This window comes from Calidris pugnax, unplaced genomic scaffold (assembly GCF_001431845.1).
Source record: "Calidris pugnax isolate Ruff unplaced genomic scaffold, ASM143184v1 scaffold68, whole genome shotgun sequence".
In the NCBI taxonomy this organism is placed as follows: Eukaryota; Metazoa; Chordata; class Aves; order Charadriiformes; family Scolopacidae; genus Calidris; species Calidris pugnax.
This window is the reverse complement of record NW_015090921.1, coordinates 5379772-5406239: the sequence shown is the minus strand read 5'-3', so window position 1 is coordinate 5406239 and position 26468 is coordinate 5379772. Positions and strand designations below refer to the sequence as shown.

Genomic DNA, 26468 nt, shown 5'->3' with positions numbered 1-26468 from the left:
GGCTTGGAGGCAGGAAAGACCACAATGGGACTGTTCTACAGTAAGAGCCAGGTAAGAAAAGGGAAGAGGAGGCTCTGAGATGAGCTGTGCAGGCAGCCCCTTGGTGGCAGAGGGGACTTGCTGTGGGAGATGGTGTTCCACCTCCTGTGTCTTTAGCTCTGAGATTTCTTCTTCAGCCCTAAGGCTGTGAGCGAAGCGGGGCTTCTGTCTGGGTTTTCTACCAAATTTGTGTTTTGACCTTCAGAAAGGCAAGGACTTTAATGCTGCAGCAATTTAACTATTTTGAAAATCCCCAATTAAAAAAAAAGATCTTTTTGTACATTGCTGTTGTCCTTTGCCTCCATCCAATTGGGCTAGACAAAACAAGCTACCGAGGGAAAAAAAAAAGGAGGTATTAGTGATGTCTATGAGTGCCTGGGGAAAGCCAGGAAACTAACATTATGTGAGGTGTTAAATATAGCTCTCTTAAACGTTGTGGGAGATTTTATGCATAAGGGAATGAATAGTGACACGTTGTTATATATTGATCTACGTGTTTGTTGCAGTGATTTCCCTGCTCTATAGGTAGTGTGCATGAACTGTCTCTTATATGTGTTGCATCACGTCATAGTTTTGCTCTTTCTTTTTTACTTCTCTTGGTGGTGGTTGTTTTTGTTGTTGTTGTTTGCCATTTTAAGAGGTTCTTTTGAGGTTTTTTGGTGGGTTTTGGTGGTTGTTTGTTTGGTGGGGTTTTTTTTTACATTTAGATCATATAATGTGCAGGTATTCCTCCTTCTATTCCTTTAAAAAGACAATTAACTAGGGAACAAGATACCTCACCTTCAGCCCCTACTTTTGATTAAGTACCATGTTTCTCTGATCCTTGCTTAGGACAAGAGAGGATGACAAAATCAAACCAGTTTCTTGACAGGTTTGTTGAATGTCTTTTGATAACCACTTAGGTTTAGGTGGTTTCCCAAGATTTCCATTGATAGTTATCAATTGCTGTGAATTTTGCTTAAAGGAAGATTGGATCAGCTGAATTATTCAGAGAGACGTAATTACAGAGTTGGTGCTTTCTCTCCCCCTGCCTGAGAAGGTTGGGATAGGTCTCTGGAAGACACTTCTCTGGTCCTCATTGTCTGAAAGCCAGCACTGCTCTACGTCAAACATAACAATGGAGTCATATACCTATAAACCAGATGATGAGCAGCATCATTACACCATGATATCGTTACTAATTCCTGCCCTGCTAGATTGTCTGCTGTTTGTTGTGAAATATAGTGGATATATACGACATCCTTTGAGTTTGCACAGACCAAGATGTGTGTCAGCTGTATTAATAGCACAGTGAGGCTCACTATCATACGCTTCTCTGTGATTGGGTTGTAAGCGTCAGACACCTCAAGTTGAGGGTTACCACAAGTTTCTTCAGAATGGAAAATGGAGGACATCAGAGGTTTGGTTTGTGATTGAATGTACATTTTGGGTCTCTGGCCACACCTGGCTGCAAACCTTCCTGGGAAGAAAGAGAGGACAATGCACAAGGAAGATTCTGAGTTCAGAAATGTTTTAGATGATTGAAGTGAAATATGTAATTCAATGTTATCTCTGACTGGGCTTCTGTTCTTTCTCTCTGCATGCTCATCCACGTGTTTTGTGTGCTGTTCAACAGACAGAGCCCTCTCCATGCAACTTACTCACTGTGAAAATCATACGGATGAAAAATGCCAGGAAAGCAGACTTGTGTGAGTATCTTTGCTATACCCTTGGACAATCTACATGCTTGTAAAACTACTTGGAGTACAACCAAGTGTCACAAACACTTCAGAGTATTTACAAAAGCAGAGAGGGAGATGTGTGACTGTGGTATACTGAAGATGAGGTAGCATAGCTAGAAGATATTATATATTCTTCTATCTTTGCCAGTGTAATGCTGAAGTCTAGCCAGCAGTAGTAGATCAAAAGACGTTTGCACAGAATGCATAAAATATTTGACATCTGGATCTGCAAAGAAAGGATTTTTCATTCACAGGAAAGTGTGCAATAAGAAGTTTAGATAGGGCACTTCTTTCTCTGGTTCCTTCTTACAGTAATGTCCACCCTGTACATCCCTGGGCCTATTGCAGAATATTTTATGTGAGCTCAGGACTGCATACTTGACATCTCTCATAGACTGTCAAACTTGACTCAGCCATTGGAACAGCCATGTTTCAAAACTTAGCTGTGGGTTTACACTGTTAGCTTTTTATAGTCTTAATTATATTTACAAAATGTCCAGGTATGATAGTTATATAAGAATTTATTAATACTCCACAAACATCTGAACTGCAAAGCACTAGAAAAAAATACTCTGAATGACAATCACCTCCAATGTGAGGACGTAGCTGGTTGGCTTGCATGTATTCATTTATACAAATAAGATGATCTGAATCCAGAAAATTTCTATAGGAACCAGACCAAGCTAAATTTGTTCGGTTAAAGCAATGCAAGATAAGACATTTGTTTGGGCCTTTCCAGAGTGATTGGTTTGAGTTCTGCTACAGTTTCTCTAGGTGTATGAAGAAGAGTTGCTCACTTTGATTTGTATTGAAGTAAGATGCTTCGTTGTTGCTGGATGCACGGGGAAGAAGAGTCTGTATGAACCTTCCCACTGGAGTACTTCTAAAGTGTGGAAAGGAGATCTGAAGCTCAGTTATGGGCTGGAGAGAAATCTCCTGCTACACCTTAAACCTATTTGAAGGTACAAATATGCTCTCTGAACTGAAAGAAAGAGGTGTGGAGAGCTACAGGCCTTGGATATCTCCCCACATAATCGTGTTCTGCTAAACTATCTGCATGAGAACGAGCTTACCAAACTTCTCTCCACCTTTTACTCATCTACATCAATGCGTTTTTTTTTTCTTGCTTTTTTTTTTTCTTGAGACTATTTTTATTCTGAAGGGAGTTTCCTGCATTTTGATGCTACTTTTTCCAATACTACAAAGTTTCTAGAGTAAGGGACAGGTACAGAAATGCTCAGCCATTTCTGCTTCCCAGTCCACGATGTGTCCCACCAGCCCATGAAGCGTCTTGAAGGAGCAGATTGAATGACAGAGGTGCTTCCAGAGCATGGCACAGGGTCTGGAGCAGCAGTAAAGCCACAAACAGGGGTTTTCCAGCCTGAGGCTGTTCTGCCTAACGCTGTGAAGCATATACTGGGTGTTGCTTGCAAAACAGAATGACAGACACTCACCACCAACATTGCCAAGCCATCATTTGTTTGAAATGGTAGTATCAGTCAAAATACTGAGGGGTAAAAAAATTTACACAAACAAACCAAAATCGATACTTGCAAAAGGTGAATGCTTTGCTTGTTGGGGACTTCCATCAGGTAGGAAAAGAAAATCATACCAGTCATGGCACTGCCTTGCTTACGTTTAATTGTTGAATCTGATTTTGATTGAGAGCTGCTTAATTCCAGTAATATTTGATTTTGCTGAGCGTAAAATTTGCCAGTTGCATTTATCAGAAAGATCTGCTTTTAAATCATTTCAGGATGTAGTTTTCCATACAGCTGGACTTGAAGCCACATATTTCAATGACACACTTTTTATTATATAAAGTAAACCTATATTTCAACTGTTTTAATGAATCAATTTAACCTCCGGTTAAACTCACTGGCAATGTAAAAGCTAATGCAAATTGTGTGTTGGTCACTGTACGTGACTTTCACTGAGCCTTAAGTTAAAAAATATGCCACTTTTACACACAAACCAGCAAAATATTGTACAAATGGGGGAATATTTTTGAGATGTTTTGGTCATCTTTACAGTTCCCCAAAGATTAGCTTGGCACAGCCCTAGGGAACCCAGAAGCATGTGGATCTTCACCACCAGAAATGTAGACTTCTATACAGTATCAGTTTCCTAACACTGATTTTTTTTTTTTTTTTTAATCTCATTCTTCTCTTTCCCAGCTCTGTTTTTATCACTTTTCCTGCAATTTTTTCTAGATAGAAGAAGTTGGCAAGTGCCACCTATTTCTCAATCGTTTTATAGATTGTCAACATTTTAAATCAGGTCCTTCTGTCTCTCACCAGTTGTGCCCATCCTTTTGTTTCTGAAGTGAATCCCATTTTATTTTCTGCTCTCAAGATCCCTCCTTGCACTAGTTTTCTGTAGAGTTTTTGGATCACTTGGTTTAATACTCATCTAGTGTTTAGAAGGTCTCCTGGTGCCACAGGTGAACTTTATTATTGGTCTATTTGCTCCATTTTCCATGTAATGGAGATAGGAAAATGAATCCATAACAGTATGCTCTCAAAACCTCACTAGCACCTCCCATGGAATATATAATGCAAGACCTTTAATGGAAGTTCAATGCATAAGGTTTATTATCCAAGACAAATTTTCATTCTGCTTTTTAAACCCTGAATGTTTTTAATGCACCCTTGTGATATTCTGTGTAAATTATGACACTAATTTCCACTTGTGTACTGATGCATAGCTGATGTCATTGACACTACCTGTGAATTTAGTGCCTTGTTTGTGTTCTCCGCATTCCCCCTTCCCACTGAGCACACCCACGTTCCAGTCAGGCTCATTGGGGCTCTTGATATTCCTGGACTTGTGAACACTTGCCAGTTCCCAGATTTGGGTGTGTCCCCCATCTGCATCCTGACTCCCTCATGGGGTGAGACTTGGATGTGCACCAATCCAACCCACCCTTAAAAACAGGGCTTTCTCTGCAGAGAATTTCAAATTTCAGTCTCAGCCTCTCAGAATCCTTGGGCAACCACCATAGGCCCAGAACACACAGAAGGGCATGTCTTTTCATAGCGTGTGGTTCAGCTGCGGAACTCCCCACAGCAGGAGATCACGGATGCCAAAGGTTTATGTGGGTTCCAGGTGGAGACTGGACAAGTTCATAGGAGAAAAATCCAGTGAAATTGTGTGGGCTGAGAGAGCATTAAATGATGCTTGCCCTCTTACACTCTTCCTTAGACACCTACCACTAAGTTCTCCTCTGACACTGATGTCCATCCCTAGCAAGACCAAAGATTCTTCCCCAAAAAAGACAAAGGGGCTGAAGAACAAGGTACTGGAGAGAAACAAAATCATTAAGTGGAATTAATAAATTAAGAAAACCCACCCAAATCAGAGTGTTAATGGTTAAACAGAATAGTAAAAATAGGGAACTGGATGGAGATGCCAAGCTGAGCAATTTTAAGCCATCATACCCTGCTTCCTGAACACATCCAACCTCCTCAGCGGACACTGCCTGTGGGCCCTAGGTTAAATGAACCTCAACTGGTGTAGCATTAAAAATATTTTAAATATTGTTCAGCATTTTCTTAGTAAGAAAATTATATATGTTAAGCTTTTATGGGTTTTTGTGGTTTTTTTTGGTTTTGTTTTAAATTAGGTTTGTTATCTTTGGAAACTTTCAAGGTTTGGACTTTTTTTTATATAAGGCTTATATTATTTTGGGTACAATATTTTATAAAATTAGTAAGTATATTTTGTATTTTTATCAAAAAACCATATTTTATGGCATTGGAGTAGCAGAAGTTCTGCCATATATGAGATCAATTCATGGAAAGGGCCTTGAGATCCTAAAAAGAAATATAGCCAGTGAAATATTATTGTTGGAGGAACTATGGTCCAATGGGATATTTATTGCAGGAACCTACAGACTTCCTCCAGTGTTTTGTTTTTGCACTGTTGTTATTGTTTCGTTGTTACTTATTACTTACTTCACCATTTAAGCAGTTGCAATTACATACCAAGAGCCTATTGTTCTAGGTGTTGCTTGAAATCTCATTATAAAATAAAAGGATGTGGACTGATAAAGCTTGACAAAGGAGAAAACAGTGGAAAAAAAAAGTAAGGTTACTTAGCAACCTCTCAGCAAAGGGATATTTTAAGGAGGGATGAAAATGGGACTGATGATACTGTTATAGGGATACCTGTAGGGTCCTTCACCCAGTGTGAAGGGCAGGGTGGGAGAAAGTGTGAAAGCTTTTTGTTGAAGTTTAGCAATTAGGAGACTAATGTTGAATGCTGCCTGGAGGCAGGAACTGATCTCCCAGGTCTGAATGAATTCTGATAATCTGACTATGAAGAGCCTTGAGAAGGAAGATGCTTACTTTCACAGAAGTAACCCGCATTCTTATTTAAAAAAGAATATAAAAGTTACAATAATCTAAATTGACTAATATTCTGCACTCTAGAAAGCAGCAATGCCTGCCTGTTCCACCCACCCTCAGCCAAGGTGAGATCTCTGAGATCTCTGCTCAGCTCCTCAGTGTGGGAGGAAGAAGAAAAATGACCAGCTGGTGGTCATAGTTTGTATTTTGTGACGTGGATGCGCCCAAGTGAGGAGAGATGTGATACAAGGAGATAATCTGGGCTAGCAGTGTGTGAGACCACATTAGTGGTCTGTATCCCTTCAGCCCAATAACAAAAACAATACCCTAACAGTCATGAAAAAAAAAAATCAAAAATCTACCCCCTAGAAAAAACATATAACGTGAGCACTTAAAGGCAGTCCAAGCGGAGGAGGATGTCCAGGTTTCTGCCCAGGTTACTAACAGGCTGGAGGTTGTGTCTGTTAGCACCCAAAAAGGAGGTAGAATTAAAATTAAAATTTTTTGGTTTAGCCCTGTTGGAATTTGAGCTGCCTCTGAGGCAGGTGAGGTTTTAGCTCCAGCCAGAGCAGCTGGTGCCTTGCTCTTGTCTGGGATGCAGCGCGGTGCTGGGCCTACGGTGCTTCTCAGTGTGGGTCATGTCGCTGCAATGCCTTCTAATGGTGAGGCACAATTAAGATCCAGTCCTGCTGCTATCCTGGAAGATAATTAGAAACTTAGTGTAATAACTGGACGAGGAGACCATGCTGTCATAAATACCTGCTGCCACGCCTGCTATTTGGCAGGATATTGCCCCACAGTGATACCACGGCTGCCACCCCAAGCATGTTTGACAGCCGCTCACGTGTCGTGGTCGAGGGGAGGGACACAACAACTGTGTGTGTACCGTGCAGGAGCCTAATCACCGTAGTTAGGTGGTGGTTAGGCCTTACGTACCTGGGAAATGACGATTTGCTGGCACGTGGCTGGAGATGGGGTCTGTGCACAGGGAGAGGCCCTTGGTACCAGGCAACGGGGCACTGTGGTGTGACCGACCGGCTGGGGCACGAGATGGGCTGTGGGGTTCCAGTCCCCACATCTGCTTGTGCCTGCAGCTGGTTGGGCAGAATATAGGCCTGAGGTACTCCAGACGTCTGAAAAAGAACCCTTGGTGTTGTAAGGGCCTCCCTCGTAACACCTGGAAAATGCTTTGCGAACAAGAGGTAATTAGGTTTCAGAGGACGTGTCTGAAGTACAAAAGTCATCGTCCAACATATTTTGCAGATGGGAAGAGGGCAGCATGCTTGTCTAGGGTCTGTGTCAGAAGTCCCCCAGAGAAAGTCAGAGATCTAAGTGAGAAGCCAGGGCCCTGCTGTCTGACAAGCCATTATTTATTAGAGCAGTAGGATACAGCACGGTAGCAGGCAGTGATCACTCACAGAAAAAAAAAATAATTAATGGACTTTTGAAAAAATACTTTGTTCTTCACAACAGATGTAGACAGAGCATGTATTGCTATTTGGGAAATATCATTGAAATAAACTTTGACTCACTCACAGACTTAAGGAATCGTGTCCTTCTGGTCCTCCTACTGGGGACAAGAGCGGACAGCAGTCTGTGCTAATAACAATCTGGACTTTCCAAAAGCCAAAAAATATTTTCATATCAACATTTTCTGTAGGCAGATGAAGTTTGGGAGCTATAAGGACTGTTAGAAGCTCAAGGGATTCCTATGTGTATTAATATTTTATTTTTTTTAGAATTTAGATATCTTTGTACATACCACAACTACCTTCATCAGTCAAAGTTACTCTTTTTTAAACTGAGAATTACTCAAACAAAGATGACTTAAGTCTTGGGGGAGTCAGTTACATATGGAGTGCAATAAAGGGCCAAGTCAATTATTCTGTGTTTCCCAAAGTCAGGTCTGCTGGTAAAACTAAGTGGGACAAGACTTAAGTTTATTCAGATGAATGTGTGTCTGCTGTGCAATGAGAGGAATGCTTGAGTAGGTGGTGTTACAAATAGAGGAAATATAATACCAATGATGGGATTGGCAATTTACAGGCAGTACTGCCCCATGCTATCTTTGGCACTTGTGTAGGTTGTCATCCCTAACTAATAGATCGTGTTCTGTAGGGTGATCATCCCTGACTTTTGAGTGTGGGTTCACAGTATTCTTAATATCATGATTCACATTTGCCTTTTATTTCCTAATAACAATGACAGAACGTATTTGCAGCCAGATTATTCTGACCTCAGAATGAAAATGCTTGTTGATGACGTAAGCACCGCAGTTGGCTGATAACCACTGTTTAATACCCGAGCTTTGGCTCTGAACATCGCTCACCCACCCACAACGGAACTTGGGTAGGAAGCCAAACTTTACAGCTGGCCTCTTCAGCTGAGAAAGGAAAACAAAAAACGCGAAAGTTGCCCTCCCTCCATCTGGAAACACTGAAATACATGGGTGAACTTTATGACCTGAGCACGCCTCTAATTGAGACAGCACAGCAATGCAATCTTATGCAAAGCAGCAACGTCAGCTCGCTCTGTGTGGGGAAGCACAGACAAGCTTTCACCTGCACAGCACGTGTTGCAAATACCTTTAACCGCTCAGACCGATGCATAGAGATCCAGGTGAAAATAGTGGCATCCAGCAATAGTTTTTATACAGCTTTACAGGTGAAAGATCTACCTCAGAACAGCTGCTTCTCAAAGCAAATGCATCAAACTATTCAACATTTCAACGCTTCTTTTTATATGTGCTCATTTTAATCCACTTCACAGAAGATTAAATACAATTCATCTCCAAAATTATTTTTTTTTTTTAATTTTTTTTTTCTTTAAATGGAAGTCCCCATCACAGCTGCTGCTGTTACGCTGTTCGTGTTCCCAACAGGCAGCTGAACCATCCATGATGCCCAGCCTGATGGGACTGCCATGTGTGTGCATGCTCCTGTGCCTACGGATGGCTCTTCAGCATTAAAACCTTTGGAGTCTGATAGAAATAGACAGTTTTGCCGTGGATCTCTTGGAAAAGGAATGCAATGCAACTGCGTATTTTGAATGTTTATTGATTTTGCAGCAATTAAAAGAAGCAGTTCTCAAGAAGAGCAAACTGCCAGGCTTTCACAAGAGTAAAGCGAGCTGGTTGTCTAGCACTGGCTTGATGGTACCTTAGCTGGCATCCTGGCTTGTGTTCTCCATATTGTCCTGTGTATGGAGCCTAAAAATTCACACAGTGCAACATCTCATGGAGTACCTGATTTGTTTCATTGGTCCATTGCTTTCATGCTTTCCCTCTCTTCAACAGTAACCCAGTCTGATTGCTATGTGAACCTGAGCCTGCCAACAGCTTCAGTGCAGCAGTTTCGCACCAAGACAGTCCAGAACAACAAGAACCCGACATGGAACGAGACCTTCCACTTCACCATTCAGAGCCAGGTTAAGGTAGGAGTGTGGCTGTCCCCAGTAGATATTCTTACCCGACATCAAACCTACCATATAAACCTTCCACTCTGCGGGTCTGTCTGAGTTCCCTTATGAAGCATTCACACTCTCTTACTGTAGCTATTTGGCTTTTGATGGCTGGATAGGACACTATCTGCCTGCATAGTCAATAGAGTGGAGCTATCTGCCTGCAGAGTCAATACAGAACAGCTGACAACGTCAGCTCGCTCTGTGTGGGGAAGCACAGACAAGCTTTCACCTGCACAGCACGTGTTGCAAATACCTTTAACCGCTCAGACCGATGCATAGAGATCCAGGTGAAAATAGTGGCATCCAGCAATAGTTTTTATACAGCTTTACAGGTGAAAGATCTACCTCAGAACAGCTGCTTCTCAAAGCAAATGCATCAAACTATTCAACATTTCAACGCTTCTTTTTATATGTGCTCATTTTAATCCACTTCACAGAAGATTAAATACAATTCATCTCCAAAATTTATTTTTTTTTTTTAATTTTTTTTTTCTTTAAATGGAAGTCCCCATCACAGCTGCTGCTGTTACGCTGTTCGTGTTCCCAACAGGCAGCTGAACCATCCATGATGCCCAGCCTGATGGGACTGCCATGTGTGTGCATGCTCCTGTGCCTACGGATGGCTCTTCAGCATTAAAACCTTTGGAGTCTGATAGAAATAGACAGTTTTGCCGTGGATCTCTTGGAAAAGGAATGCAATGCAACTGCGTATTTTGAATGTTTATTGATTTTGCAGCAATTAAAAGAAGCAGTTCTCAAGAAGAGCAAACTGCCAGGCTTTCACAAGAGTAAAGCGAGCTGGTTGTCTAGCACTGGCTTGATGGTACCTTAGCTGGCATCCTGGCTTGTGTTCTCCATATTGTCCTGTGTATGGAGCCTAAAAATTCACACAGTGCAACATCTCATGGAGTACCTGATTTGTTTCATTGGTCCATTGCTTTCATGCTTTCCCTCTCTTCAACAGTAACCCAGTCTGATTGCTATGTGAACCTGAGCCTGCCAACAGCTTCAGTGCAGCAGTTTCGCACCAAGACAGTCCAGAACAACAAGAACCCGACATGGAACGAGACCTTCCACTTCACCATTCAGAGCCAGGTTAAGGTAGGAGTGTGGCTGTCCCCAGTAGATATTCTTACCCGACATCAAACCTACCATATAAACCTTCCACTCTGCGGGTCTGTCTGAGTTCCCTTATGAAGCATTCACACTCTCTTACTGTAGCTATTTGGCTTTTGATGGCTGGATAGGACACTATCTGCCTGCATAGTCAATAGAGTGGAGCTATCTGCCTGCAGAGTCAATACAGAACAGCTGAAAAAAATTATGGTTTATTCATTCTTGAACTTCTTTCCCAATTCCTTCAGGTAAAATGAAATATTAGCGGGATGTTGTTGAACCTTATATAACCTTTCTTGTAAAATTTTTAATTTTCTAATCACAGAACATTCTGGAGCTAAAAGTTTGTGATGAGGACAACATAACTCAAGATGACCATCTCCTCACTGTTTTCTTTGATGTCTCCAAAATCCAGCTTGGAGAAAACATTCAGCTGTCTTTCCAGCTGAATCCACAGGTACAGATAAAATTCAAGGACAAAGCTAAGGGGCTGTGGTCAGGTGAGGCTCAGTTTTCCTCTCACGTGTCCCATGTACGAGCCTTTCTTACTGTCCATTTAGCCACCTGAGTATGCCCATCTGTTTCAGGGGCTGATGCCCGGTGATGCTTCTGTAATTACAGCAAATTTTGGGTGCTGCTTCTACAATGTTATTGGATGTGATTGTCTGGTTGCTGTCCCTGACATCAAAATATCAAGAGCTTACCCCTATAGTTTTGGATGTCCCTTTGCAGTCAGAGCTGGTGGTTCTGAGCTGTGTGTTGTGTTATGTTATGTTAATATAAAAGTAGTGATCTACAGTCACAAATGGCAAACCCAATGTGGCATTCAGCTTATTTGGAACATGAGCGTAACACTTGCACAGTTGAACTATTTAAAAAAGTGAGTTTTTCAGCACGTCTCGATTTCATGTTGTTGAGGCAACTTATTGCTGAAGTTTTAAGGGTGGTGTTTAGGCCTAGAAATACTTAGCTTGAGTGAGTGCTGATTTGATTTGATACCTGTTTTGAAAAGGCTGGCTCTCCATGCTGTATTTATCTTGATGCTCACACTAGGAGGGCAAGAAGATAATGGAAGTGGCACCAAAATCTGCAAAGGAGGAAAGAAATCTTGGCGGGGGCAGAACAATTACAAAAGTCAAAGAGGAAGTCTTGAGCACACAATGATTCTACATGTGCAGGCTCCATGAAACCAACATACACCCTCCAGAATACCCTGGGCTTCATATGCCTAAGTGTGCTGCCATGCTAATGTGCCACCAGGCCCATCTGCACGGGCTGTTGGTCAGGGCCTGGAGAGGGGCAGGATGGTTTGGATGCACTGGAGAAATCCAGGCTCACTCATGCTAAGGCCCAGCAGGGACTGTGAGAGCCTGTGGACAGGGAAGGGAAAGGGGAGTTGCAGGTGGTCTGTGAAATGGGAGCGGTGAACCTGTAACTGCAGAAAGGGGGAGCAAACGCCCAGAGGCCCTGTGGTATGTTTTACATTTGTCCTGCAAGGAGTTTGCTAAAATAAAGAATATGATGTTAGAAGTATGTGGTACTAGAAGTATAACAGATGCATCGTGAAGAAAATTGCCTGTTGCATGTGCAGTAAAAAAAGGTGGACACTGGCTTATAGAGACCTCTGAAGGCCGCAAATTCCTGTAGGCTATCTCCTCTCCCGGAAGGGCCAACCTGCAGTGACTGCCTTCATTCTCTTTTGCAGGGAAAAGAGGAGCTGGAGGTTGAATTCACAATGGAGAGCAGGTGCGTGAGGTCAAATAGGTGATCAACAGAAATGCAAGTCAGAGGCAAAATATTACTGACACAAAACATCAGTTTACACTTGCAGGCCCCCAACTCTGTCACTGTCTTAATAAAACAGAGGGGGACTCTGGGTGCTCAGGAAACGCTTGTGGTAGGGTATTTTATGCAGAAGGGGTGCGTGACAGTGCATGGTGTGTGTGCACCTACACAGGGCATCCAGACACACGAAGTGAGCACAGATGTGATGTCCCTCATAGAGATGTCCCTGGTGGCTGCTGCTCACCAGGCTGCATGGGGCATTCTGTACAGGAGGAAGTTTTCAGTTTCAAACCCCACTTGCTCCTTACTGTGGGATCCCAGATGTTTGCTTTGTCATAAGGATGTGGGAAAATGATACTTGGAAATTTTTTTATTTGTGGGAATAGATTAAAAAAGTTTTTTACTGTGTTTCTGTGCTGACTGTACAGTTAATGAAGAGAATGGGCATGTAAATCAGTCCTAGTGCTGCTGTTGATTTTTAAGGTAAATGGTAATATTTTTTCCTTTTTTTGTTATGGCACATTGGATGAATTTAACCAGTTTTTCAGCTCCTATCCCCCAGGTTTGAACTGATCGATATGGGGAATAATGTAATTATGCCATCCCTGTGTAAATTTGCTTCAGTGTGTCGGAAAAGGATCCTGTCTGATCTAGTGAGGAGCTCCTCCATTTGGCAGGTCTCCATAAATAGTTTAAGTTGAGGCTCAAGCCTGTCAGATACAAATTGGATTGAATCTCCAGCTAGAATTTCTGATGCTCTTTGGCCATGCTGCGTCTCCAAAGACAGACTTTTAAAGACAAAGATAATGTAATAATGATTAAAGAAGAGTTTAGAGAAAAAAGAAAAAGAAACAAACGGAAAAAAAGAGAGTGCTGGTTTTGAACTGATTGTTTTCTATTTTGTCTTTTAGTCCGGATCCTCCTGAAAACATTGTAACGAATGGAGTTTTAGTGGTAATTTTTATTTCGTAATCCTTTCCCTGCCGTAGAGCAGTGCTTATTGCAAAGCTAGGATTAAAGGTGTGGGGCAGTTGCTCCACACGGTGCTATGAAGGCATGGGCCGAGAGGCAAGCTGACACAGGTGTTGGTGATGGCTTTCCCATGTGGTCCCCGCTAGTGACTCACACTGGTGGAGCCACAGCTGTGAAAACCATGAGCTGCCACCCAAACCGAGCTGGGCTCAGGCTGACACTGTCCCACCGTCTGCCCGGGAAGAGCTGGGATGAGCACCCTGCCCCGGGAGCCTTCCCCTGTGGCCAGACCTCCCCCAGACCCTCGTGGGGGCTGTTCCTCCAGGCGGGAGTGAGAAGGTCCCTTCTCCTTCCTCACTTCTGTTATGTGGAAGCCCAATGCCACCTCCCTAGTCCTGGTGGGGGGGATTGTAAGCTGGCACCATCTCTCCCCTGGGGCGCACACCCCAAGCTCCTCAAGGCCCTCACAGGCCGAGGCAGAGCTCTGCTGACAGCGAGTGCCTTTTTCTCTGTCCCTGGTTGTCTCCCACAGTCCCGGGAAGTCTCCTGTTTGGACGTGCAGGTGAACGACGGGAGGCTGAGGAAGGACAGTACAGGTGAGCCTTTCACTGAATTACAGAGCAAAGCTGGATGCTGCTTTATGGCAAAAGCAGACAAGGTTTTTCACTCAAACACCCTGGTTTAAAGTTCTGTAAGATGCAAGACAAAAATCTCACTGATGCCTGTGGCCTGCGGAAGGGGCTGTAGTTGGTCAAAAATACACAGATTGCTGGAGAATGTAGTGTGATGAGCACATGGTCTGGTTTCTCCACAAAATACTTTCCTCTATAATAACATCTTGTCAGATGCTCGTAATTTTCCAAAGTGTTTGTGCAGGGAATTGAATGTTTTTGAGTCCTAAACTGGAGCTAACTCCTGCTGTTTCTGTACTAAGAGACAAAAAAAATAAATGAGCAGAATGAAGACCGGGCCTCTTTTATCAGTTTAACTTCTTAAAATTTCTTTAGGCATAACAATATAAAACATGCCACTGGGTGAAACACGAGACACATAGTATATTACCAAAGCCATTTGTTGCACGTTTTAAGCAGTGCTTCACTACCATGTCGAGTCCATTTTTGTGGACCTGTGTATCTCCTATGCAGTTCTTAAACATCTCACTCTGACATCCCCTGATGGCCCGTCCAGCAAACTGCTTAAGGACTCAGATGATCCAGCTGAGCTCAATTGTCACAGTGAGGAAGTTTGCCAGATGTGGCTGAAAATGCTTGAGTGAGATAATTATTTTAAAGATGGATTATATACCTTTAAGTGTGTGAATTTACAGAGTGTATTTCACCTTGAACCTGGGTTGATTCCGTTCCATTCTATCCTTTTCTCATTGAAAAAGACCGTTTTTCAATTACTTGAGGAGACATATCTGAGGTTTATTATATGAAGGCAAAACCCCACCAGACGTTATTTTTGTAAGTGCTAGAAATTATTTCAAAAGAAGTGTTACAGGTGGAAGGAAAGGGAAACACGATAGAAGGACTGAGACTTTGCTGGTTCCAAAGAGAACTGTGCTCTCCTACAATAGCAAACAGTTCTCCCAAAAGTCTGAAATTTTCAAAATACTTTATTATTATGCTGGAATGGTACTTTGGTACCACATACTGTCTTACTGCTGAGGTACTTTGAAAATGTTAGTCTTTCAGGAGAGAGCACTTCTTTCTGCCAAAACTGTTATCAGCTGTGAATCATTATCTAATGAACAGAGTGGCAGTCTCAGCAGTCAGGGTGTATATGGAAGTGCAGTGGTACTATAGCAACAGTGACTAAATGGGGCATGTTCTGTACATGAGCTCTGAAGCTGAAACTCAAAGGCTTAGACAGGTAAGTCTATTTTTGCATTACTGTGCGAATTACCCACCGCTTTCGGAAGAGCTTAAGTTTGAAACTCCTTTGCTCCAGACAGAAAGTTTGCGTTGACCGTGGACGGGTCGTATGAAGGAACCCAAACCCACACGCTGAGCTCCTGCCTCTGCCCGACCTCCCCGGCCAGGTTCCACTACATCAAGTACAACCAGTCGGCGCTCACGGTGGCTCTGCCCCGGCGGAGGCGGCTCAGCAGGGTATGTGACTGCCACTAACCTCTAGCTTCCTCTTCGCTGTCTATTTCTTTGGGGACTTCCAAGACCTGAGTGTGTGTAAAGGTCTGTGTCTGCAGGGAATTGCTACGTGCCTGTATGTAAGTGAGGTAGGGGAGACTGCTTTAACCTCTTTTCCCCTCCCCCTTTTTGTATAGTGGTTAACTGTCATTATTTTTTTACCTTTTTTTCCAGTCTATATCCAGTCAAAATGAAAGGGATCTGAATGAGTCTGTGACTCTAGCTCTGAACTCGCTTCCTATACAAGAGAAAATAACAATAGCAGAGGTGAGAACACGTCTTTCTTAATAAAATCCAGCCCAACACAGGTTCAGTTTGGTGGGTGATGATTCAGTTCCTGTTAGACATGACACGTATGAATGACAGTCACCTTGCAACTATGCAATATGTATTTTTTTCTTTTGTTCTCCATGTGGTTCCAGGCATGCCCATCAACCCTGTTCTGAGTTTAATTTCCTCAGGACATATCTAGTATGTTCATCAACATAGTATGCGAGCTAACAGTAATGGATATGACAATTTATACTTATATTTGCAAAGGGAAAGCCTGGAGCAGAAGATAAAACAGAGAACATCCGTATGTCTGTGTTTCAGATGCCCAGCTTTCAATGACCTTGCCAGAAAATGGAGGTTAAAGTAGGTGTTCAGCTATGAAAAGCTGAGGGGCCCTAAGCCCACCTGGCTTGGGTGAATCGCCAGCTTCTATTCAACCCAGACCACACTGGAACTCATTATATCTCTCAAAACCCAGACCATTGCTGGGCAGATTTTGCAGCTGCCGACTGCAGAGATAATGGAATTAGGCTCGTTGATGGAGTGGGGGAGGAAGGAGCAGGATTAATGACCTGAGCATGCTTACACTGTTTGTATTGCGATTTTCAGGACAGGACAATTGACTTGTACACAAAGGCAAATGAATGGTAAGTGAGTCTCCAGCAAGACCTGGTCCTGTAACTGGGAGACATTTGCACCTACACAAAGCTCATTTGAAATCAGCAGGGGTCCATGCAGGCTCAGTTGTCAGCAGAGGCGTGTTCATCTTTGGATTGCAGGTGCTTGTTTGCCAGGTTTTCCTTTTTCAGCGATGGAGAATTAAATCATGGGTCCCCTTTCCTCCAAGTTGCCAAGCTGTTAGCACAGCTCAGTAAGGAGATCTCCATTTGTGTGCGCTGTTACACCCACAGATGGAGAGGGCAGCTCCACAAAGAAATCACATTTCTGTGTCACACAAACAAAATAACACCAAGGCATGGTAGCTGTTTCCCTAATCAACTGCAGTGACTGCTGGCAGTGGTTATCTGGTTACAGGCACACATGGCAGGCACTACTGAAACATGAAAAATGATTTCTATGAGCAAGTAAAACCCAAAGTGTGTTGGAGGATCCCTGTTCCCATACCAGGACAGTACGTCATGTTCTGCTCTGCATTCCCATTTGCATTCTTGTTAGCAGCTACAGCAATTAGCAGAGGCCTGTCTGTGGTGTTGCCCTTTCTCATTTATGACATTATACTGTCCACAAACTGGTCTGTAAACACATACAAGCGTAGCTGGAGTTAACCGTGGCGAATAATAATATAATAATATTTGTGCCCTGGTCTCAGGACGCAGGGCCTGTGTTTCAGGCCAAGAGACCTGGACGCCCGCCTGGGGTTTGACCTGTGCACTGATGAACAGAATTTCCTGCAAAACCGGAGGAAGGTGGTTGCTGCTGCGCTGAAGGATGTTCTTCATCTGGAGGAAGATCTGCAAGACCATGAGGTAACAAGGAAGGGCGCTGTTGGGGAATTTTTCTCTCTCCTGTCCTTCAGGCCTGGAGATGAGGAGTGATTTCTCACCTCCATCTGGAGGAGTAAGGATCTCTGTCAGCAGCTCCTCCTTCAGGGCACTGTTTGCAGCCAGATTCATCTCGGCTAGAGAGCTCAGAAGTCTGGATGAGCAATGTCTCTATTTCCACTTCTCTTCCAAGTGAGCCATTTGAAGTATCTTCAAACCAATGAGTTTGGTCTGTGCTTCTTAAAAATCCTTCCTGAAGTGCCAAGATCTTCTAATATACCCCACAGCGACATCCAGCAACTTGTATCATTTCTATCTCACAGAGCAATGTTGCTTTACCTCTAATCCACGTGTTTTATTTTACTAGTGTGTGGATGTTGCTTTTACATGCCTGTCTTCTTTTGACACAGAAGTGCCTTAATGCCGCTTTTTCCACCTGTGCTTTCTGCCCTTCTTTGTGTTGAACAGGTGCCTATAGTGGCTGTGACCACAGCAGGGTGTGGGATAAGAGCACTCACTGCCATGTACGGCAGCATTTTGGGCCTTCAAAAGTTGCGTGTTCTGGATTGCATTTCCTACATCAGTGGCTCGTCTGGCACAACATGGTGAGGAGGCTTTTTGATACTGTGTTTTGGATCTTGTTGTGTTAAGCAAAGCCCAGGCTTTGTCTAGGTTTTTAGATCTATCTTGGTGAGTGCAAAAGGGGTCTAATTGAGTTATTGTTTCCATCTTTGGTCTGTGAATGCCAGGGTCACCCATGAAAGGCCTATTGTGCATCATTCATTTGTTGTCACTGAAGTAACTTATATCCAACCAAAAGAGGAGACTTCATTGGAAGTGCAAACATCCTTAAACCTATGCAAAATGATCCTTTATGGTTATTTACTGTTGGACAGAAATAGCATAGGCGGCTGGTGTCACTCCTTGCTGATCCCAGATGAAGTGACTTTTGACTGATTGCCTTTATACTTGTTTTTCTGCTCAAAGTAAGCTCAAAGAGGGGAGTAACCTAAAGATAAAACACTAAGTGCCCAAAGCTCTTCAAAGTATATCCTCTGAGCTTCAAAAGCATCTTCTTCGTTTCTTTCCATTTTCCATCATGTTTCCTGCCTACAGGACCATGACAAAGCTGTACGAAGATGCTGATTGGTCACGTAAGGATCTTGGAGAAATAATTATTGAAGCTCGGAAGCAAGCATCCAAGTGCAAGATGGGGGCTTTTTGCATGAGAAGCCTGAGGAATTATTACAGAGAGCTGAGCCAAAGGACCCAAGCAGGACATAAAACATCTTTTATTGATCTGTGGGGGCTCATGATTGAGTCCATGTTAAATGATGGGGTAATGTCTATATACCTTTCTTCTCATAAAGTTGGTGACTCGATCTTTATGACCATTACGAGAAATTAAAATGCTAGGAAGAGACACCTGGCCAATAGCATTGTACTTGGTATGTAGACAGAACACTGCTTATTTACATTAATAGCTTGGAGACATAGCATATGTCTACCCTGGAGCCTGAAGTGTGATTGAACATAACACAGAAATGCTCAGACTAGCTCTAAAGTAACCAGCATGCTAATTAACACTGTATTTTTGAGGTTCTTAAGTGTTTTTTATGGCTCCATGCTTTTATGTCCCCATTGTTGCAACATTTACACAAGCTGCAGTCATTTCTTGATTGTACTGCAGATGTACCCCATATATAGTTACTGCACTTTGTGATTTAGTGATGAGACAGTATATAGATCTTGAGACATCTTAGACACAGAAACTGATTTTGCAGGTGTTTTTCAGCTACTTTGGATTTGATGTCTCAGGACCTTCCATTCCTAATTTTGTTGTAATGACATAAACAAAACTTTATATGTAAACTAGCAGACTGATGATAGCTGGAAAAGAGCTATTTTATTTTAAAATTGTGTAAACATGGTTTATATTTTGTCTAGGTGAATCAGATAAAATGAAACACTCTCATTTGATGTCATATTTCCCCTTGTATTTCTAGCTTCAGTGCTACATTGAAAAATTTGCTAGAATTTAATTTGGCTGAAATACACTCAAAATCTCCATTTCATGGGTAAGATAAGTTGCTAGTATTGGACCACTCAAGGATTTTTCCTCTATGGATGTTAAGTCTCAATATGGTTTTCAAAAAAAATCTTGACTGGAAGGGTCATTAACATGCTGCCTTGAAGAAATCATATGTTTAACAGATGAAGTATATGATAACAGCTGAATTACCCAGGTCTGCCCTACTTTTTCACTTACATTTAACAATGCAAAGTTAGAATAGGATGGGAAGCAACTCATTACCATTGTTGTACGCTGAATATAGAACATGGCTGGTTATCTTAACTACAATTATTCCTGTTCCCACTATTTTCTTGCTGTCTTCTATTCAAGCACATGGAAGTAAATTTAGGAGGAAATCCAGCAAAATGATATTCCATATTCAGACTTTATAAGCTGATGTCTTTAACAAGCCAATTACCAGCTAACTTTTTTTTTCTTCCAAATCCAGAAATGCTACCACAGACTTTCTGATCAACGTCGGGCAGTGAACCAGGGTCAGAACCCACTGCCCATCTACCTTGCCCTCAATGTCAAGGACAAAGTCACCACCAAAGATTTTAGAGGTAATGTTTCAATTCTGGAAGAGAGCTATGTTTTTACCTAGGGAGATTCAGCATGGGGATGCTGTAAATAATGATGAATTGTTTTAAATTCTCACTCCAAGCCAGGAGAAGTAAAGAGTAAGTAGGTGCCCACAGGATAGACAGCAACAGTTCAGTATTTTGTCAGATCTTCTGGCGTGTAATTTTGCATATTCAGATGATAGCTTCAGACTAATAACACAACATAGATCTGTGACGCTGTCTCAGAAACAGTGTGAATTCTTAAAGAAAGAAGCTTTTAGTTTGCTTAATATATGTTTTTCATGGTTGGCTGAAGGCAATAAAAGCAATAGAAGTCAACCCATGTTCTAGTCCACCTTCCATGAGAAAAATTCTCACTTGCCAGACAAAGAGAAAGAAGAATTTACATTTTCCCTTAACCTTGACACCGTGCTCTCACAAACCTGCAGGCAGTGTGACAACTGGTTCAGTGGTGGCCATCAGCAGGGTTTGCTCAGCAAGGGCTGATGCCTGAAAGGTTTATTCCACGTCCAGTGGCTTGACTGTTTTTAGTAGTGGAGCTAACATTGATGGTGTGTGTGTGTTGGCAGAGTGGGTGGAATTCACACCATATGAGGTGGGCTTCCTGAAGTACGGCGCCTTCATTCGTGCAGAGGATTTTGGCAGTGAGTTCTTCATGGGTCGCCTGATGAAGAAGCTGCCCGAGTCCCGGATCTGCTTCATGCAAGGTGACTCACCAGCCTGCAGGACTTGCAAGATTTTAATAAAAAACACTAATGATTCTGGAAATTAGTCCCCCAAACCCTGTTGTTCTGCATGTGGCAGGAGAGGTACTGGGTCAGTCAGCCGAAATTCAGCATGTCTCCTGAGATTCACTCAGCTGCCCTTGCTAGCAAAGGTGGTTTTATCATTTGAACTGTATGAAAATGAAACTAAAAAGGCAAACAAGTTGTTATGTACCTTCATGAGTTCTTTCGGAGCATCAGCGTTTCCAATAGCTTGCAAAACATTTTGGAAGTTGGAAATCTATGAGGTTTTGTGGAAGTTGAAGGAAACATTCTTCATGAGAAGAAATAAATAGGGCAAGAGGAGGGGAGTCAGGGAAGAAGCTGTCTGAAAATATTCTTTTATTAAAGGAAAAATGAAGAAAGTAGGAAAACGAAAATTTCTCAAAACTTCTCAAAAAAAGTTCTAAAATGTTCCAGGTGAAACAAGGCAGAAGGAAAAATACTTTGAAATTTCTTCTGAAATAAGTTTGCCTTCTGAATCAGCTCTAACACCGAAATAGATGTCTGGACTTATGCAAAAATTGGATAGAAATATGAAATAGTTAGAGAAGCTTTATAGAAGGAGCAGAAGGGAGCTTTTAAAAGAACTTCCTTGTGTTTACCTCATCACTACTTATTATACCTCTCCCACTTCCTAGGAATGTGGAGTAGTATCTTCTCCAAAAACCTCTTGGACGCCTGGCATGCAGCTGACAATTCAGAGGACTTCTGGCACAGGTGGACCCAAGACAAAGTGACCGAAATAGGTAAATCTCAAGTACCCTTTGACTTATGGCCTCTCTCCTCCAGGCCCCTCTGATAGGGTAACTCTGCTCATATTTCTCTTTCTTTTTTTTCGAGGTTTTCTGTCATTCTGGTGCTCTCAGCCTCGGGGTATGGGAGGAGGCACCAGGAAAATCAAGTGATTTGATTTTACTGACTAGCCAGTGCTTTGCTTAAATAGTGAGATTATTATTAGAAGGGAAAGCACCATGAAACAGACTTTGATGCAAAGGAGGTGGGGATGGATGCATAAGGTGGCCCTGAAGTGTTGTGTTTAAAAGGTTTGGAGAGAACTTTTGACAAAGCCTCATGTCAACTATTTGTTAGCCAGAGAGAAGCTTGAGAGTTTCCCTTTCAATATCTATTCACCCCACACAGCACATCCCTCCCTCAAAATCTGACTGAACTGAAAGATTTAGTAGAGGTCAAATGAAGTCAATGTAATGGAGCTCTGTTACACCAGCTGAGAGAGGCATCTCCGTACTGAAAGACCATTCCTTGAAAGTACTGATGAGCAACTTCCTGTTAAAATTCAAGCAAAGCCAGTGATCTTGCAGTGAACAGATTTGAGTCACGTTTCTGTGGTCTATGTTTTTGGAAAAAAACAAACCCCAAATTCTTATGTCTGGGTTTATATAAATAATTTGCAAGTTTATGTTGAATTCAGCTGGCCACACCCAAACCAAATTGAACAAACTGCTTCTTTTAAAAGTAAAAATATTTGCTTTAAAAAAGAATGTACATATTTTTCTCTTCTTTTCAAAATAAGGTTTGAATTTCATATTTAACCTACACGGAATCTAAAAGCAGCAATTATCTCAAATGTATAATGTAAAAATGTATAAGTAAAATTATTTTTCCTGCTTTTATGTGTGCCAAAATCATGTTGTTTTATGAGTAAAATGCTCCTTTAGTCAAACATAGCCAATCAGTGTTTAGAAAACAAAAGTAGGTTTATATTTTTGTCAAGAAATTAAGCAGAACTCACAGTGGACCATAGGGAAAAATAATGCAATGCTGAGAGCTGCGAACACATGATGGCTATTGGTAGGGAAGAGTGGCTGACCCTTCTCCTCTCTGTGCCTAGCTTCCTCTTAATTGTGGTTATAATTCAATAGCATATCATTTATGCCATGTGTCTCTAGAGGAACAACCGGACCTGCCCGAGAAGCCATATGAGATGGCTACATGCATGTTCACTCCTACAAGTGGCCTCTCCACGACTCTCCGGGATATCCTGACGGACCGCCCTGCTGTCTCCAAGTACCACAACTTCCTGAGGGGCTTCCAGATGCACAATGAGTACATCCAGCAGGAGCATTTCATGAAATGGAAAGGTGTGGACAGCACTCCTACGTGCCTCAGTGGTCACTGGGATGGGCACAGGGGCTGGGATTTAGCCAGGGGCGTTTGTGCGTCCTGAAGAGAAGTTACAGGGCTTTGTGGTTACTGGTTGTTAAAAGAAGAGGAGGGAGAAAAGTAATCCCTCATATCTTTCACTTCCAGTAACACAGCTGTTCAATTTTTGGTACTGGAAGTCCTCACTGGGATGAAAATCACTCTGTAGGGTTCTGCACATATGGAACAGCTGCCTGGGTTTTGGTGCAATTCATGCCTTTGGAAACACCAACAGAATAGGAGTGGAGAGGTTGAAGAGAGCTTTAGGGTTGCTGCACGCTATTCTAAAGCAAAGGGAAAATCCTGGATGGGAGGGAAGTTCTCCTTCCTTTTGCTTTCTAACTTGACAGATATCTGTCTGCAGTTTGCTAATAGCTCTCAATCTTTTACTCCTTAGACACTTTGCTAGACACCTCTCCTAATGACCTGCGAGGCAACTCAGATCACCTGGAGTTGGTGGATGCAGCTTTCTTCTTTGAAACCAGCTGCCCACCCCTTATGAGACCAGAGCGGAAAGTGGACGTCATCATACACTTAAATTACACTGGTGGATCACAGACCGTGGTGAGAAGTCTCAGAACTGTCTCTGTTTAGTAATGGCTTTTCCTTTGCTTGCCACAATTTTCAGACAGGTGACTCTAAAATGTGGAACTCAGTGGAATTGAGTAATGTAGTGTTTCCAAACCTTAGAAGAAGAATTAAAATTCCCAGAGGGGAAAATATCTCTGCTTTTTTTCAAACTATTTATGAAATATCCCTTAGCGCTTCACCAATGAAATACAGAGCAGCACAGTGAAGTTATGACTGCTGAGCTGCAACTTCTATTACAATTATATGTAGGATTTAATAGTACAAATACAGCTGGAAAAACTTTCTGATGCAGATACTGAATTTAATCTGCATTTTCCTTAAATCTCTAAGATTTTATGTGTAATTTTATTTTAATATATAGTTTTCTAGCTGTCCAAGAACATCCTAGTAAGAGAAGAATTTCATCATCTTTATTTTTATCTTTTTTAATAAAAACAATTTTTCTCCTTAAATAGTGGGCTTGAAGCAAGATATTAAATGCATTTATTATGTTTGCAGTGTTTTGTTAGATAATGAAACAAACTTGGTCATCACAAATGAGCTTTCTGATAAATACTTTTAGTGCTATATTTTGAGGTCTAAAATACGTCAGTTTGAAATCTCCTATTATTTTTAAAATTCAAAGTTATGGAAATGGGTAAGCTGGTTTCAAAACCCTGCTAAAGTCTACTGAGGCCAACTCATAAATTATACTGCTATATAAACAGACGATGTGACTGAATCTTACTGTCTTGGACTGCAAATTTAGTTTTGTTTAGATCTGTATTTTTCAGACTTAGCTCTCCTTTGATCAGTGATGCTCTATAACATGCTTTGAATTCATCTCTTCTGTTCCTAAACCATATTCCCATTTTAGTGACGTGTGTTGCTACATATTTAAATCCTGTTTACCATCTTATGTTAGGTGTTTTCCTGTAAGGCTATTTCCAAATAGCTTCTCAGACAAGAGGAAAACAGTCCCTGGGGCTGCAGGTGCTCACGTTATTGCCAGCTGTCCAGTGCTATCAGTCTATTTTGTGCAATTTGGCATGAGCTACTGGGCTTTGGCAGCAGCCTGATCTTGGGTATCTTTTCCATTCCTTACACTGCTGCTGTTGGGCCACGTCCAGCCCCTGGAGCAGGCCTGCAGGTACTTCTCGGAGCAGGGAATTCCATTTCCCAGCATTGGGCTGAAGGACGATGAGAAGAACCTGAAGGAGTGCTACGTGTTTGATGGTGCAGACACCCCGGGAGCTCCTCTGCTGCTTTATTTTCCATTAGTGAACGACACCTTCCAAAGATACGTAGCGCCTGGTAAGTTGAAAGTACCCAGGTCATTTTATTGACCCAATGAACTTTCTCACTCCCTGGGTGTTTTTTCCTCATCCTAATCCAAAAATTGTTTTTTTGCCTGTAATGAACTTTCTCACTCCCTGGGTGTTTTTTCCTCATCCTAATCCTAATCCAAAAATTTTTTTTTTGCCTGCTCCTGCTAGTGAATACATTGCAAAATGGGATGACACAAAGTGTTTGCAACATCAGGTGAAATCTGGTGCATAATTTTAGTTTGAGTCTTGGTGTAATTCAGTGAAAGATGAAACTCAAGTAGAGTTTCCTCATTCCTCAAGTAGAGGAATGGGAATTAATTTCTTCTTGTGATCTTTAGTGTGTAGAACAAAGCATGTTGTTCAGATTATGTATTTTTATGACAGTCAGATCTAGGGGAGAAATACTTGTACAGTATAGAGTGGTTCTATGGAGGGCCACTGTGCTGTCTGTTTGGACAGTTTAGTACGTTGGCTGTACATGCTGGAAAATCAAAACCATAGTACATAAACTAATACTGTCACGTTGTCCTTTTGTGCTAGTATTTGAGATGCAGGCTTTTTTTTTTTTTTTTAAATGATGATTTCTAGGGCTACTAATATTCTGCTTCCTCCTGTACTATATATCTCCTTATTCCTTTTGCCTTTATTATGTATTCTACTCAAGAACCAGCAGAGTAAGACTTCAGCACCTGTGACCACATGAAATGACATTACGTGAGCCAGCCAGTAGAAGGGGCTGGTTGCAATGGAATGATGTTTAGTGACACTATTTTTTAATTTCAGTAGGCTTTGTTCAGAAGTAGATTTTTCAGAGATCACAGCACTGCACTTGCCTTCATAGTAATTGCATCTGTGACCTCTCTAAATCATTTGTGACATAGTCTAGTGTAGTGTAATTCCCTGGGACTATAAAAACACCCTCTTTTTTTTTTTTTTTTTTTTTTTTTTTTTTTTTTTTTTTTTTTCCCCTTGACAGGCATGGCACGTAGTGCTGCTGAAATGGAACAGGGCAAGGTTGATATCTCCAGTTTCCGCTCTCCATACTCAACGAGGGAGGTCTCGCTGAAAGCAGAAGATTTCAACAAGCTCCTGAAACTGGCTAATTACAACATCATGAACAACGAGAACATGATTCTTCAGGCCTTGCGCACGGCTGTGGCACGGAAGAAACAAGCCACGAGCCAGCCAGCATCACAAGCACAGTCTTCTGATTGAACAGCATTTTTGTCTCCTTTACTAAATATTTACCATTACAGCACATATGAGATAGCTACTTCACTGCTCTTGGCAGGTGCCATCTCCTTCTGACTAAGTAAACGTCTCAAAAAAGAAAACTTGAAGTATTTGTTTCAAAGCCACGTGGCTCAGTTTACTAAGCACTAGTTACTTTTTGGTCTGGAGTTGTGATACCAAACACAGCCGCTTATGTTGTTAACACCATCTCACTGTGATGCTCAAGAGGCAAAGATTCAGCTGTGTGTGATGGGGGAAGTAGTTTTAGCTCTGTCTCTGCAATCTCTTATTTCTTGGTGGCTGTTCGCTAGTATTTCTTCATCTGCAGAATATTCTGGTATTTTGTTGGGACCGTTGGTATCAAATCCATAAAACCCTCTTCA

The 26468-nt window shown here is 42.0% G+C and overlaps 1 protein-coding gene across 1 annotated transcript; it reads left to right on the top strand.

Annotated features, from left to right (window-relative positions):
• Window positions 1–24: 24 nt before the first annotated feature.
• Window positions 25–26468, top strand: LOC106892841 (cytosolic phospholipase A2 epsilon-like). Its single transcript, XM_014950383.1, has 20 exons — window positions 25–51; window positions 1655–1727; window positions 9405–9541; window positions 11013–11144; window positions 12393–12433; window positions 13384–13426; window positions 13977–14040; window positions 15398–15558; window positions 15769–15861; window positions 16477–16514; window positions 17198–17354; window positions 17838–17974; window positions 18486–18708; window positions 19892–20006; window positions 20597–20734; window positions 21433–21540; window positions 22702–22893; window positions 23352–23518; window positions 24655–24838; window positions 25829–26468. Exons 1-20 carry the CDS (start codon window positions 25–27, stop codon window positions 26065–26067), a joined length of 2469 nt encoding a protein of 822 aa, XP_014805869.1. The 3' UTR covers window positions 26068–26468.